The 13,815-nt window shown below is 45.2% G+C and overlaps 2 protein-coding genes across 4 annotated transcripts in view; one reads left to right on the top strand and one right to left on the bottom strand.

Annotated features, from left to right (window-relative positions):
• Nucleotides 1-12,603, bottom strand: part of DCAF12 (DDB1 and CUL4 associated factor 12) — a 32,302-nt gene extending 19,699 nt beyond the window's left edge. For 2 of the 3 annotated variants that reach the window (XM_087777601.1, XM_087777602.1), the window contains exons 1-4: nucleotides 12,263-12,603; nucleotides 11,284-11,538; nucleotides 2,114-2,320; nucleotides 786-846 (exon numbers count right to left, since the gene is read on the bottom strand). In XM_087777601.1, the coding sequence (XP_087633727.1) occupies nucleotides 786-846; nucleotides 2,114-2,320; nucleotides 11,284-11,538; nucleotides 12,263-12,343 (604 nt within the window). In that variant the 5' untranslated portion in view covers nucleotides 12,344-12,603. The remainder of the gene's footprint in view (nucleotides 1-785; nucleotides 847-2,113; nucleotides 2,321-11,283; nucleotides 11,539-12,262) is intronic. The other variant, XM_087777599.1, reaches the window with a different exon arrangement.
• A 970-nt stretch (nucleotides 12,604-13,573) lies between these two features.
• Nucleotides 13,574-13,815, top strand: part of UBAP1 (ubiquitin associated protein 1) — a 36,059-nt gene continuing 35,817 nt past the window's right edge. The window contains exon 1 of the mRNA XM_087777588.1: nucleotides 13,574-13,735. The gene's annotated coding sequence lies outside the window, so the exon portion shown is untranslated. The remainder of the gene's footprint in view (nucleotides 13,736-13,815) is intronic.

The raw sequence follows: 13,815 nt of genomic DNA, 5'->3' as shown, positions 1-13,815 counted from the left end.
TCAAATTCCAGGATTACCTTTTTGGTTTTTGGAAAAAAAAAAAAAAAAAAATCTTACTGAACTAACAATTCAAGTATCTGATTTTTATAGGAGACTGTTACAATTTCCTGTCACCTGCAGTTTGACACCTCCTGGTACAGAATACTACACCCTGTCAGCACAGAAAAACAGTAAACTACTAAATTAACGCAATAGCATATTAGTATTGCTTCCTTTACCTAAGTAAGTAATACTTTATGAAGTTACACTGATTGTCCAGCTAGTTACTAAAAAGTCAATAACTGACCTTTTCTATTACAACCTTCTGTATTAACTGCCATAGTATATGCGCATATACATATATATACACACGGACACATACACATAGAAAACAAACTGAGTTTTCATTAATTAGTCTTTCAGAGGATTTCAGGAAACCGATATTGCCCTGCTGTATTCCAAAGTTATTAACTGATAATCAACACCCCTCTTGGAATTATTATTCTTGTGTGGAATCCTTCCCTGTAATTCATTGTGTTTGGAGAACCTCTCATGGCAACATCTACTGGAAAGACAGTAATAATCCCTCTGATACTAGAAAAATCAAATCTATACCAGAGCTCTACAAATAAAATGAAGTACTGTACTAAGGCCAAGAAAGGTTTAAGTGGCAAAGGTAGTTCCAAGTGATTTCAAATGCCCTGATAAAGGTGCATAAAGACCTATAAAGTACTGTACATCAGTATAAAATTCTGGAAAGCAAAAAAAAAAAAAAAAAAAAGACAGAGAGAAGCATTTTACTTTACCAGAAACAGCCATAGTATCACTGATCCATGCAATTGAAAATATCCAATCCTTATGTCCATCCTAAAAGAAAAAAAGACAGATTTTTCTGTGCCATTACACTCTAGAGTAGTCACAAAGCAGACAAGTATTCTTCACTTTGATATTTAGTATAAGCTCAGAAGGGACAGACCCATTAAAAACATACAGATAACATTCCAGTATCAAGCTGGAGCAGTTTAAGTACCTAACAATAATTTAAACTTTCTTTGATTTTTAAGTGGATAGTTAATAGAGAGCAATTAGATGATGGAAAAACAGGTTTCTGACCAAGGACAAATTGATATCAGTTCTAAGGACTTAGATTTTCCATTTTGAAACCAGTGTTCTTTACTTCTGTAAAGTACCTACATACTTCTAGTTCCTCAAATGCACATCTCTACTATAAAAAGTAACCAAAACCTTATGTTTACAATATATGACCTACAGATTAATTTTTCAAGACTATTACTTCAAGCATCTTTTCTTTAGCAGGTGAGAAACCTATAGGGGGGAAAAAAGACCATAAGGTTCTAGTTCTAGCTGAAGAGCTGCAAAGTCACAGCAGCACGCAAATGAACAGCAAATCACACAAATCTTCAGAGCCTAGCCTTTCTGCAGCTGGTTATCTGCTACTGCAGAAACTCTGACCTGACCTCTGCTGTTGTAGTTAATTTCTATGTGAAGTCCTGAATCAAAAAAGGCGAAATGAGAGAGAAGTGCTTACAGGACACCACTATACTCATTTCAGCTGTTTCTTTTTAAGACTGGCTATTTTAAAAAGGCCTCATGATGTTTCAGAAATATAAGCAGTACCAGAGTCTATCGAACAGCCATAAGCCACTGGGTTAGAACTAATCCTCAAAGCCAGGTTCCACCTCTGGAATAATACATACATAAGCTGCACTGGAGAAGGGGAGAATCTGAACAACTTTTATCATCTTTTCAATTTCTCAAAAGAGCTTTTTCACTGAAACTAGTTTCAGAGGTCATCACCACAATTCGATTTTAACATTTACAATTTTGTTATATTTTCAGTGCTTAAAACTAATCTGAAGTACACCTGAATGAGGGTGAGGAAAAAGAAATTTAACTCAGAACCCTGAGAATCATCTCACATGTTTGTGTACTCACTCATATGTACGACATCTTGCCAAAAAAGACAACTTAATTAGGAATATTTTCAAGCTTTCAGAAATTCACTCTCCACTACAGGAGTCCCAAATATTAACCTTGCTCTGACCTTACGCACTTCAAACTAGTTAATTCTTGTAAGTGACAGAATAAGCTTTCCCCTCATACTCCCACTTACATCTCCCACGCAGACAGGATCAAGCGTAGGCAGACGATAAACCGCAAGACTGTTGGGGTTGTCTCCACCTGTGGCCAGAAGGGTCCTTGAGGGGTTGAGCTCAATGGCATGAATACCACAACCCTGCTGGTTCACCATGCCGGGTTCACGATCTTTCAGAATAGGAATCTTGGTAATTTGACCAGTCTGGACATCTACTACAAATAACTGGGGGAAAAAAAAACAGGAGATGTAAGTCATCGTTGAACAGATAAGAAAAACAAGATGGTCAAATATCCTCCCTATTTTGAATTGATGTTCTTTTCAAGTTGGAATCCACAGATGCTGCAAGTATGGCTGAAAAATGCATAATTTCCTTCTTAAAACAAGTAAACTGACTTAATTACAGTGGGTTTTATTTCAGTCATCCCATTTGGTTTTCACAGCAACAGAAGAGAGAGGAGAGAAATTTGTCATGGGAGGTTTCCCATTTAACAAAACCCTTGAATCTAAAACTCTTTTCGCTGCTCAATACTGTGACAAAACAATATTGTTTTCCAGTTTCCCTGCACAATAGCGAGACAGAGACCCACCTCAAAACAGGTAGTAAGGCCCAGGGTGCTTAGCACAAGTGTCCTGCCTCCCAGATAAGATACTTACCGTGAAGTTTTGGCTTACATCTGAAAAAGACATCTAGCTACATGCCTCATCCTGCAAAAAGATTAGAAGTTGGAGCTCTATGTCACTGTCCTCTTGGCAGAAAACTCCGTTATAAAGCCTTACAACTCTTCAAACAGACATCATTATACCCAGTTATGTCCAGTTCAAACGTATACGACCATAGGGTTACAATCTGAACCAGAACAAAGGTTTACATTGCCTGCCAAAGTGCAGGAGGCTCTTGTGCTGGATCCTTTCACAGATGTTGTTCAGAGGGCAGCTGCACTGTCAAATAGGTGGAATGGAGGGGACAAAGCCCTGTGAGGGAACACGAGTGAGAAGCAAGGAAATGGAGGACCTGAAGCTGACTTGGCATGAAGGAAAGTGATGTAGAATCACAGCCCAGGATTATAATTAAATTCCACCCCCCTGCCCCACCCCTTAAGTTTGTTCCTTCTATAACCAAAGAACATTGTCTCAAAGCCTGTGGAAGTGAACTGAAGATGGAGAAGACAACAACAACAAAAAGAAAACTCAATGCAATTTAAAAAACACACACCTCAAAGAAATTTCTGAAATCCTTTGTCAGACATTTATAGAAGGACAGAAGAGAAATCTAGCGGTTCGCAGAGAGAAGTTATAGATACAAGTTGGTTTTGGTGAACTGTAGATCTGTTCTTTAGTAAGCATAAAAAAACTGAAGAAAATTTAGCAGCATATCTATTATTCCTGATGTACTGAACTAGCAGAATATTAATGTCAAATCAAAACCTGATAAAGTGTGGTGTGTTAAACCCATTCTACAGATAAAGCTGAAATCCATTCATTGCTATTTGTGTGCTGTGTCCAGAATTACGCATCACCTTCAACTCGCAGCTGATCTTCTTCTGTAGGCAGCAGTCTTGCACAAACAGATGACTGTTCCTACAGGGACTGAATTTTTGTGTTTAATTCTTTATTTTGCATGCAGGTGTGGGGTCAGGCAACAGCTGAAGTGCAGCTGAATAGGAAGGAGGCACTCCTCACTTCTCCCAAGCCTTACAATGCAGTTCACAGCTGGTAACAACATGATGCACACAGCAGCCCCTTTGCCCTAACCACGTCCCTGAAAAGTAACACCTGCATTGTAGGATCGGGACCAGTAATTCCCCCTTCTCTCATCCTCCCTTGTCCTTCCCCTATGAGCGCATACCCTCTTTTCCTCCTCAGTATTTCCTTCCAGCAGAAAGGCCCAATTCCCTCCCGCAACTACTGAAAAAAAACATAAAATCAACAGTTAAGTACTTAAGATTAAGGCTTGCAAGTGTCACCTGCAGGTCCTAAAACTGGCACCAGAAGTGCTAATTAGTAAAACACATCCACACCTCAGGATGTCCACAGAGTCAGGAAAATCATGCTTCAGCTGCAAGAGATTCACACTTTGAAGAGCATCTCAACAGGTATGAGGACTGAAATTAAAACCCTTTCATATTCTCCAGTCTGACACCACTGTCATATATCCATGTTTGATATGACATTAATAAAGACTTACTGTAATGCGAAATTCCTTTAGCTAAACTCTAAACTAATTGGACTGAAAAAGTAAAGAACTTGGAAACATACAATGCTGAAGCATCAGACTCTCACACTTCTGCCCTGATCTTCAACCTCAACATCATCTCCCTATAACAAGTTTCCAAATTAAGATATTCTCAGAAGCAGCAACAGGCCTTATTTCTCGCAGTGCTTTCACCTGCTTGTACCCCACTCTAATCCGTCATCAGCCCTTGAACTGCTTTGTCACTTCCTCGCTTTTCTCCTCCAGTTGCACAGTATTACTGTAACCAGAAGAGCAACTGCTCTTAGGGCAAGAAACTTCACACAAAGGGGCTGGCTTTGTAGTTTCAGCTGTAAAGTTTTAAGCAGTAACTTCTCTCCTCGCTTGGTGAGGAACTTGGCACGCTGTGCGTAGTTTAAAAAACAACCACCACCACCCTAAAACAAAATCAGCAAGCACTGTCTGCATATGCTAGGACTCTTGCGTCACCTGGGGCAGGACAGGAAGCCGGAAGCTCACACTTGCAAGCTGCACCACTGGTTGCCAAGACATCTTCCCTGTAAATCCAGCAAACAGAAGCCAGGAGAAGCCAAACAGCTGCTAGACACTTCTAAAGCCAAAAAGGGAGAAATATTAAGAAACAAGATAGGCACCCAGCTAAGAATGCAGAAAATTTGAATACTGTTTTAAGAGTTTTAAAGACACTACAGTAAATAAAGTACAAAATATCTGACTGCTTTTAAACAAGCCCAGCCAAAACTGCAGCATACAATGACATAAATCCAAAAAAACCCCAGAAATTAGCCTGCTTCTTCCAAGCAAACTGGTACCTTTGCTACTCTTGAAATAAGTACATCTGCAAATAACTCCACAGCAGCCTGGACCCTGAGAGTCTTGACAAAGTCCTGATAGCTGAACTATACATTTGCTTTTTTTCTTTACCTCAAGCAGGAATAAGAGCTTCTTTTCCAGCTACTCATTATATAGAAACTAAAAACCAGCCACAAAAACTTCTCCTGGATGCAGTAAACCCCCACCAACATCCAAACAGTGAACTGCATATTTGTGCCTTGATTTTAAGCCTTGTGCATAATTCGGTTCTTCCTGCTAGTAAAAAGTATGCATGTCAGCCATTAGCATACCAAACAACTTGACATCCAGGATTTACCAAGCCAGGATTGCTTTGGCCATCTGCCAGAAGTCCAAGGACCACACTTCATCTGTGAGAAACAGAGCAGACTCAGCTATCCGGCTCTCTGCGGGACAACCTTGTTCTAACACGGAAACAGGCTAGATGACATGATGAAGAGAAATTCATCTTCCCCCTCTCTCTCTCGTTTTTTTAAAAGGCAATTCAATGTACAGTTCGTAACAGTGCTATCACTCGAGAATCAAGGCAGACAGGCATGGCTAGGTACTACAGTTGTCATAGCCATGAATCTTTATGATCTACTTTCACACCCCATGAGATTACTAGCTGTATGCTTATTTTCCTTTTGGTTTGCAGAAGTGGTGAGAAGTCATTTTGGCAAATGGCTCCTGTAAAATTACTTTGTGGCTGTCCCCTTTTCAAACTGCTTATGATCGAGTTAATCAAGAAACTGTCTCACTTCATCAGCTAAGGCACTTCATTAATCAACTTGCCAAAAGTAAAGACTGTGGCAGGGAATCGAGTATCTGAGGCCCAGAGTCTGAACTGCAAAATCCATCCTTCTCTTATATACAATACCGACAGCAGAACGGCTTGCCAAGCTCTTCTGTCAAGTCTACTTCCATTTTTTGACCTGCCTTTCGGAGACAACAGTTTGGGGGGGGGGGGGCGGGGGGGGTGTGAAGAAAACCAACCAAAGTTACAGTTCATCAAATACAAGTGCCCTTCCCATGCATCTTTAACTCAAAGCATTGACTTTATACAGCAAGATTAAAAAACAGGCTTATGAAATGCCATTTCAAGGCAGCATGTAGACTCTCTCCTGCCCTCCGCTGCTGCCCCTGCACACAGAACAGCAGACGAACAGGCAGCACTATCCTTTAGTTGATTGTACAAATCAATCAGAACAAAAACAAAGGGTGCTATCCTGAGCTACAGCACATTTTTGTTACACAAGCAGGACGGACGTAGATTTACAAGGCACAAAGAACATGCATGAAAGACCGCTTATTCTTCATACAAGAAGTGCTCGTGATATGCTCTGCACCCCAACTCTTCATATACTGCTCTCAGAAATCACAAGCACATTCCTGTCATTCATACTAACATTTGAAAGAAACCCAAGATAAACATATTGCCTTGCTAAAAATAGAGACAATCAATCACGCCAAAGTTTCTCAATTGGCTTAAGCCAATCTTTGAGAATCCATGTGCTCCCTCCTCACCCACCCAAAGAGTCTCACTACCCCTGTGACAGCAATTAGTGCTCAGGTAGCTGCGAGGTCAGCTGGATCGTATCTCTGCCTTCAGTGAAAACCAACCCTACAAGAAAACCTGCCTGAACACAAAGCAGCAAGCTGACCCAGCTGACTCCCCAGCCACGCACACATCAGTGCCAGCAAAGACAAGCAGGTGGGAACATCCCGTTCTGCAACAGCACAATTCCAGATCAGCTGAAGCTGGTCACAAAAATTCCACCCTCAGCCAAGCTGGAAAATGACGTCCTTGTTCTCCTTCAAATTCGTTTTTTGCTAACAAAACAACAAAAGCAAGACAATGCTTACAGTATCATTACACCAATATCACTGCTGGTCACACTGAGTAGCACTGTTTTGATTTTCCCAGTTTTCAGTCTTGCCTTTTATTCAGATTGTAAACATCTCTCTTTTCCACGTTCATAAAACGCTTGGCATAAGGTTCTTCCATTCTACGGCAATACAAATTTACTAATATATGCCAAGCCCCAAAGAAAGCTGGACTACGCTATCAAACCAGTACGCCTCCTTTCCAGTGAAGATCAGAACACGCACTGATCTTAGCACAAAGCCTACTCACAGGTTGCGCAGTACAGGTGGCGCAAGTGGGTAACGGCCTTACGCATCCTCCTTGAAAGGGTCCAAAGAGAAACAATCCAGAATATAAAGAAACCATCTCAGAAGTGAGCAGCAGTAAAAGAAGCCAGCAAGTTGACTGACTCTTGAACTCACGTTTCCAGAGACAAGACCGTGCAATCAGGCACTCCACCTGGCTATGAAACTCTGAAGCACTACTAGCTAATGGGCATGCACTTTGATGTCATTGAATTTGTTCACTGCCAAAATCGCATTTGTCAGTTTTTATTTGTGTCTTGCCCTCCGTGTTTAATTTCGGGAGGCTGACAGACAGTTAACACATGTCGACAGATGGCAAAGGATGGAGAAGTGAGAGACTTTGCCTGCTAAAGGGCATCTCTACCACCCACACCATACCTGGCACGGAAACTACCAGACTCTGAAGACAGACATGGGTGTCACATGCAGTTGACAGAAAACCAAATATTCGTGAGACAAGAAACAACACCTGGCTATTTACTCACAAGCCACTGAAAAAAGGTGAACGGAAGTGTCAGTTACAGGCACCAGAGATTTATTTACACTGAGTTTCGGTCATTGTTCAGTGGACTTTGAGTAGGGTTACAAACTGCGGGAGCATGAATTCCGATTCCCTCCCTGGGATCAGAAACGTGCAGTCTTCTTGATTTGTCATTACATGTGCAAAGCCAGAAGATATGTTAACTTGCAAAGCAAGTGGAAATCATTTTCCCCATAGAGTCACCCATATTCAGGGATGGAAGAGTAACGGTGCCTTGTATTCTCACCACTACAACCCCAGGACTACAGGACTAGGTTATAATTGTATGAGATGCACGGAACAGACATGGGATCTCTCGAACAAATTAAAAGTCTCTAAGAAGAAACAAGAGCTGGTGATTTACAGCAGGACATCCAAGGTAACATATGAATCCATCAAAGAGAGAAAAGATACCAGCTAGCATTCAGAAACCAACTCATTCATGCCTTGGAAAAGCCACCTGAGAAAACAGAAGAGAGCATTCGGTAAGGAAGTTTTTGAACACAAATACATCTATCAGGCCTGCCTGGCAAAAAACGAAAACAAAATTATTAGATTCCAGGCAATTATATTCTCAAGCAACTGGAAACTAATAAGCTTGTATTTAGGGAGTGATTTACAGATCGTGTATTTTTTCCTCCTTAACTTCACAACTACCAAAAGAATTATGTCCTGAACACATACACAGAACTAAGGGAACAAGAGAAGCTGCAAAATGATTATTGGAACTTCTTTTTGGAAGCTGCTTTATTCTTCACTGTTTCCTGAAACAGTAAAAAAAAAAAAAAAAAAAGAAAAAAGAAAACTACAGCAATCTTGTCTTCAGTGTTTTCATCTGCCATAAGCTTGTCTCCTTCATAAGTCTCAAAGTTTCTCTAAGAATCTTGAACAGAAGACACTAATTACAGACAGTATCTTCTTCTGAGACTTCACGGTATCAGCCTTTGGTAATTTAGATGCCGTCTGACACACCTTAAACATCTGCACCTCTCAGACGTTTGCCTGCTCATTCATTTGAATTTGAAAAACATTAAGAAGCCCATTGCAAGATCTAGGAGATTCTTGCAAACATGAATCCTGCCTCAGAGAAGACCAGGTGATTGTGTTTGAATTTTTAGACACTTGAATGCTTGTATAGGTTCCATAATTCTAAATCTATCAGAAAAAGCAGGCACCTTTAAGTAACCCAAATATTTGATTTACAGCTGGCCAACTGTGAGCACCAGGATCCACTGGAGAACAATAAATTTATTTCATATACATAATCATATCTGGGTGTATTTTTACAGATAAAAAGTTATCTGAAATAATTAAACAAGTTATAATCCTCATTAAAAATGAGCAATTGACAGAGCGCTCCATATTCTCTTTAGTGTTTATAGTGACTAGTACCTTCAAGTGACTAAAACCAAACCTACCCTCCTATGACAGGAGTGCATTTTTGGTTTGTTATTAAAAGTAGTGAATCCTTCTGGCATAGCATAGCCAAGGGCAATTTATAAATTAAATGCTAAAAGCTCTCAGTGCCACATTCAAGCTTTGATTAAAATAACTGCTATGGCTTATATTTTTCTGTTGCATTAACTTTAATTACATGCAACTCCAATGCAGCAAACCCCATTAAAGTCAACCAAGTTCTTTTAGATTTACTCCCAACTTAAATGCCACAACTTCAGCACATGAGAATCAGCAAAGGAATTCTTCTTTATTAGGTCGCTTACTCAGGAGATGAGAGAAAATCTCATAATTAGAGTGTAGAGTTTAATGCTCTTCTTGTTCAAATGTGAACACAAAGCAACCAAGCTAAAGCTATTAGAGTATTCATAATTCATATGCCAACTTTCACAATGCTGAAGTGACTTCTTTTTTAATCATTGTATTTTGCTTAGTAAAAGACGAACTCCATCTGTAATGTTAATCCTAGCTGTGGAAGCACAGACTTGGTTGCAGGGTATGAAGTGGGAGCAACAATATGGTTGAATCCCTCTTCAGTTCCATGGTGGTTTGGTCCCAAACAATTTTCTGCAAAGTTGTGTTAACTACACACTTGCCCATTTATCTTCGCTGCAGCAGCGCTGAAACTACAGAAGTTACAGAACACAGCAAAATTGTTGCAGCACTATAAAACACACAGGCATCTTGCTAGAGTAAGCAAGATTTTTGAGAGCTTGGGTTTCAGCAGGAGTTTGTCTCCTGTAAGCTGTTCCACAAACAGTGCCGGCTGCTGACCGGCCGAGGTGATGAACACACGTGGAGAAAGAAGGCAGAGAGATTCTATTTCAGGCTTATTCCTGTTAAAAGATTGTTTTGTTTATACACCTAAGCCTTGCTTCTTAAGAGCTACTGCGTGCAAGCCTCCCGCTGTGTAACTATGAATAATAACAGAACATCTGAAATGAAAAAAAAAATACCACTGTCCCTTGCAGGTCAGACCACTGAGCACAGCTTCGGCGCAAAGAAATCTTGAGGCAAAGAAACAATCACACCAACTGGCATACTTTGAGGTTTAAGAGCTGCTTGATCAATGCATTCCTTGCAATGCTCGGTTCATTTCGGTGGCACTAACCAACTTGCAAAGAACAAATTTGGGATTTTGCACTAATTCAATCAGAACTTCATACATGAAATTGCACCCTCAGCCAATGAAGTTGGGCTATTGACTCCAGGAGAGAGAATATTACCTAAGAAGTATGTTGTCCTACATTTATTAATCACACAGGACATAATTTTAATATTCTCCTATAATGTTTCAAATTCAAAGCACCGCTTTAAGAGTCTGAAGAGGTTTCAATTTTTGCTGAAGCATATAAAGGTACATAGACAAGAGAAGTTATCTGAACACTGAAAACAGATTTAGAGTGAAAAAATCATGAAGTGAACAAGTAAAGGATAACCCTGAAGATAATTTTTTAAGCTTGGAACATTTCTAGCTACTCTGACGAATATCTGGAGTTTAACCACAGTGTTTAGTTTTGTAGCAACTTTTCAAAATCATCGGCAGAGAACCATACATAAAACCAAGGCCTGTAAGACTGAGCATAATGAAAAAGAGTCTTACTAGCAACTTCTGCCAGGCATGACAGCTACCATTTAGCAAAGCTAGCACCATTCATTAACTTTCCATGGACAAGAAGAAAGATCCAACCCCATTGCTTGGATTGCAACTCTCCATCCCGCAAACAGACGTATATCGCTCCGTGTGGATTAGACGGGTGCTGCATCGAGGTACAGGCGTTCAGGTTCACAGCCATCAGCACAGCAGCATGTTTTCACATGAGAATGGGTCATTGTTACGCATTACCTTCATTCAGAATTAATTGTGCGTGATTTTGACTCTGCTCCTGGTTACCTCCTAACATTTTCCTTGGCAGTCTACATACTTGGATTATGGTAAGCATCATTTGGGGGTGGAATAATTCACAGAGGGAAGAGAAACAGAGAGGTGGCACTTACTGTGTTGCATTTTGTCCCACACACCACTTGTCGGTGGTTCAGCCACTGGGAGGCAAACACTTTATTAAGGGTTCCGAGGTGAAATTCTCTCTCCTTCAGGAGGCTGGGAAGCTGCTGGGCTGCATATCCGTGCAACAAGCGGTGATAGCTGGACTCATTCTGCATCCTGACCTCTCTACCTTTCAGGTAGTACACCAGAGACCTTTTCACCGGGGGGAGTCTTTTCCTTTTATGAACTGAGTGATCCCACCCATACTGTGGAGAATAAGCATGGAAATTAGATAAAGCAACTAGAACAAACTTAAGACACGACCCTTCTAAATTCAAAGACATTCCCAGCAAAATACTGAAGTCTTCCCAACTATCCGTGGAATACCGTCCACGAAGATTAACTCCTAAATGCTGACACAGCCTTCAGCAACATAAAATTAAGCATAAACATTTACTAAAGAAGCAACACTGCAATGGTATTAAAACCAGTCCACGCTGGTTCGGCACCGCTGAGACGCCAAACGTTCATGGAAACAAGAGGACACGGAGAAGGGCGTTAAATAGGAGAGGGCAGCCGCGACAGCCCCCGCCGCCGGCCCGGCAGGTTTGGGGGTGACACCGCGGGGGCCCCCCCGGTACCGACCGCGCCGTTCACCGGCCTCCTCCGGCCCGGCCTGGGGTGGCCCCGCAGCATGGCTCAGCCGGGGGGCGGCGGCGACCCGGCGGTTACCGGCCGAACGGCTGAACCCAACGGGGGCAGCGCCGGGGGCGGGGGCGGCAGGAACCCGGGAGAGCCACCGGGGCGGCCCCCAGACACCCCCCGCCGGCGGGGCGCCCCCCCCCCCCGGGACACCTTCCCCGGCACCGGGACACCCCCGCCCCACCGGGACGCCGCAACACCCGGTCAGGGTCACCTCTCCCACTGCGGACAAGGGCTTCCCCCGCCACCCCGCCCCGCTGTACACCCGCTCCCGCTCCCCCGGCCTACCTGCTCCCCCTGGAGCCCCCCGGGCCCCGCGGCGGCCGCCGCCGCCGCTTTCCGCTTCCTGCTAACTGTTTTCCGGGCCATAGTAGAAGGAGAAGGAGGAAGAGGAGGAGGAGGAGAGGCCGAGAGCCCGGCCCGGGCCCCACATGGAGCAGGAGGGGGAGGCGGCCGCCGGGGGACGGGGCATATGAGTGCGGGGAGCCGGGCCCGGTCGCGCTCTCCGCCGCAGGCCCCGCCGACCGCGCTTCACGACATCTTCCCCGGGATTATTATTTTTTTTTTTCTTTTTTTACGACAGTCGCGTCGCAGCTTTGCGGCGGCTCCCCCCGCCCCGCCCCGCCCGGCAGCCTCGTTTCCTAGCAACCGGAGGCGGCACGCGGGGGCTCCCCTGACGTGGGCGGTTGCGTGTTTCTCCTTACGTCCGCGTACCTCATACCCGCTTTTCCCGACGCTTGTCGAGGCAAAAAATTCAGAGCAACCCACACCCAGCGGTCGCCGTTTGGCCAGCGGTGTTGCAGGGAACAGGGTGAGGAGAGAGGCAGGCCTGAGGTGCGGGCGGCCCCGGCCCCCGGTGCCTCGGGGCACGGGAAATCAGCGAACGGGACAGTTTTCCTGCGAAAACACTTCTTTTATGCCCTTTTGTGTGTGTGTGTTTTCATCTAACAAACCGCGAAGACGAGGGTGCCGTGAAAAGCCAACCTGAAAAAACACTATAAAAAGAACCTCACGGCCTCTGCAGCTTCCCCCGGGGATACGAAGCCCGAGGGGTCGCTCCAGCTGGGCCGTTCTCAGGCGTGATTTACCGCAGCTGCTCCCCCGCTCCGCGTCCTCCCTCACGCACACAACTGCCACCTGCATTTTTGACCAAAGCCCCTCCGCTTTGGACAGCGGCGCTCTCGAAAGGCTGCAAACCCGCTGCCGGAGCTGCTCCGGGGGGCGGGCGCCGTGCCCCGGCGGGGATGCCCCCGCAGCCTCCTGAGGAGGCCAGGGCCGGCGTCGAGGCGGCCGCTGAGGGAAAAGCGCTGAGGCGAATGAGGCGAAACGCCGCCCCCGGGCCCGGCTCGCCGCCTTCATCCAGCCCCCGGGGATGCCCGTGGCCGTGCCCGGCGGGAGAGCAGCCGGAGGGGCCCCCGGGCCGGACCGCGGCGGGGAAGCGGGGGAGGCCCGGCCGCCGCCGCCCCGCCCTTGGCGGAAAGGGGCGCGGCTCCCCTTCGCTCCGCCCCCTCTCCGCCGGGGGTGACGTCATTGCCAGCACCTTCCCGATTGGGCCGGGCTGGGGTGACCTGGCGGCGTGACGCCAGCGCGTCGCCGGGGGCGGGGGGGTGAAGCGAGGCGGAGGGCAGGTAGACAAGATGGCGTCGCCCGGTCGTGGGGCTGGAGGTGGCGAGGCGGCGCGGGTTTCCTAGGGGCGGGCGGTGGGCAGCGACCGCGGGGACAGCCGGAGCCGCCAGCCGGGGGCCGCCGGGCGCCGCGCAGGTAACGAGCGGGCCGGGAGGGCCGGGGGGTGCTGGTCCCCCTCGTAGCGGGGCCTGGGGGGGGGGGGGCAGCCGGCCGCT

The sequence above is a fragment of the Nipponia nippon genome, unplaced genomic scaffold (genome assembly GCF_047370975.1).
Source record: "Nipponia nippon isolate SJK-2023a ecotype South Korea unplaced genomic scaffold, ASM4737097v1 scaffold_40, whole genome shotgun sequence".
Taxonomy (NCBI): Eukaryota; Metazoa; Chordata; class Aves; order Pelecaniformes; family Threskiornithidae; genus Nipponia; species Nipponia nippon.
The sequence above is the reverse complement of the archived record's forward strand: the minus strand, read 5'-3'. Positions and strand labels throughout refer to the sequence as shown.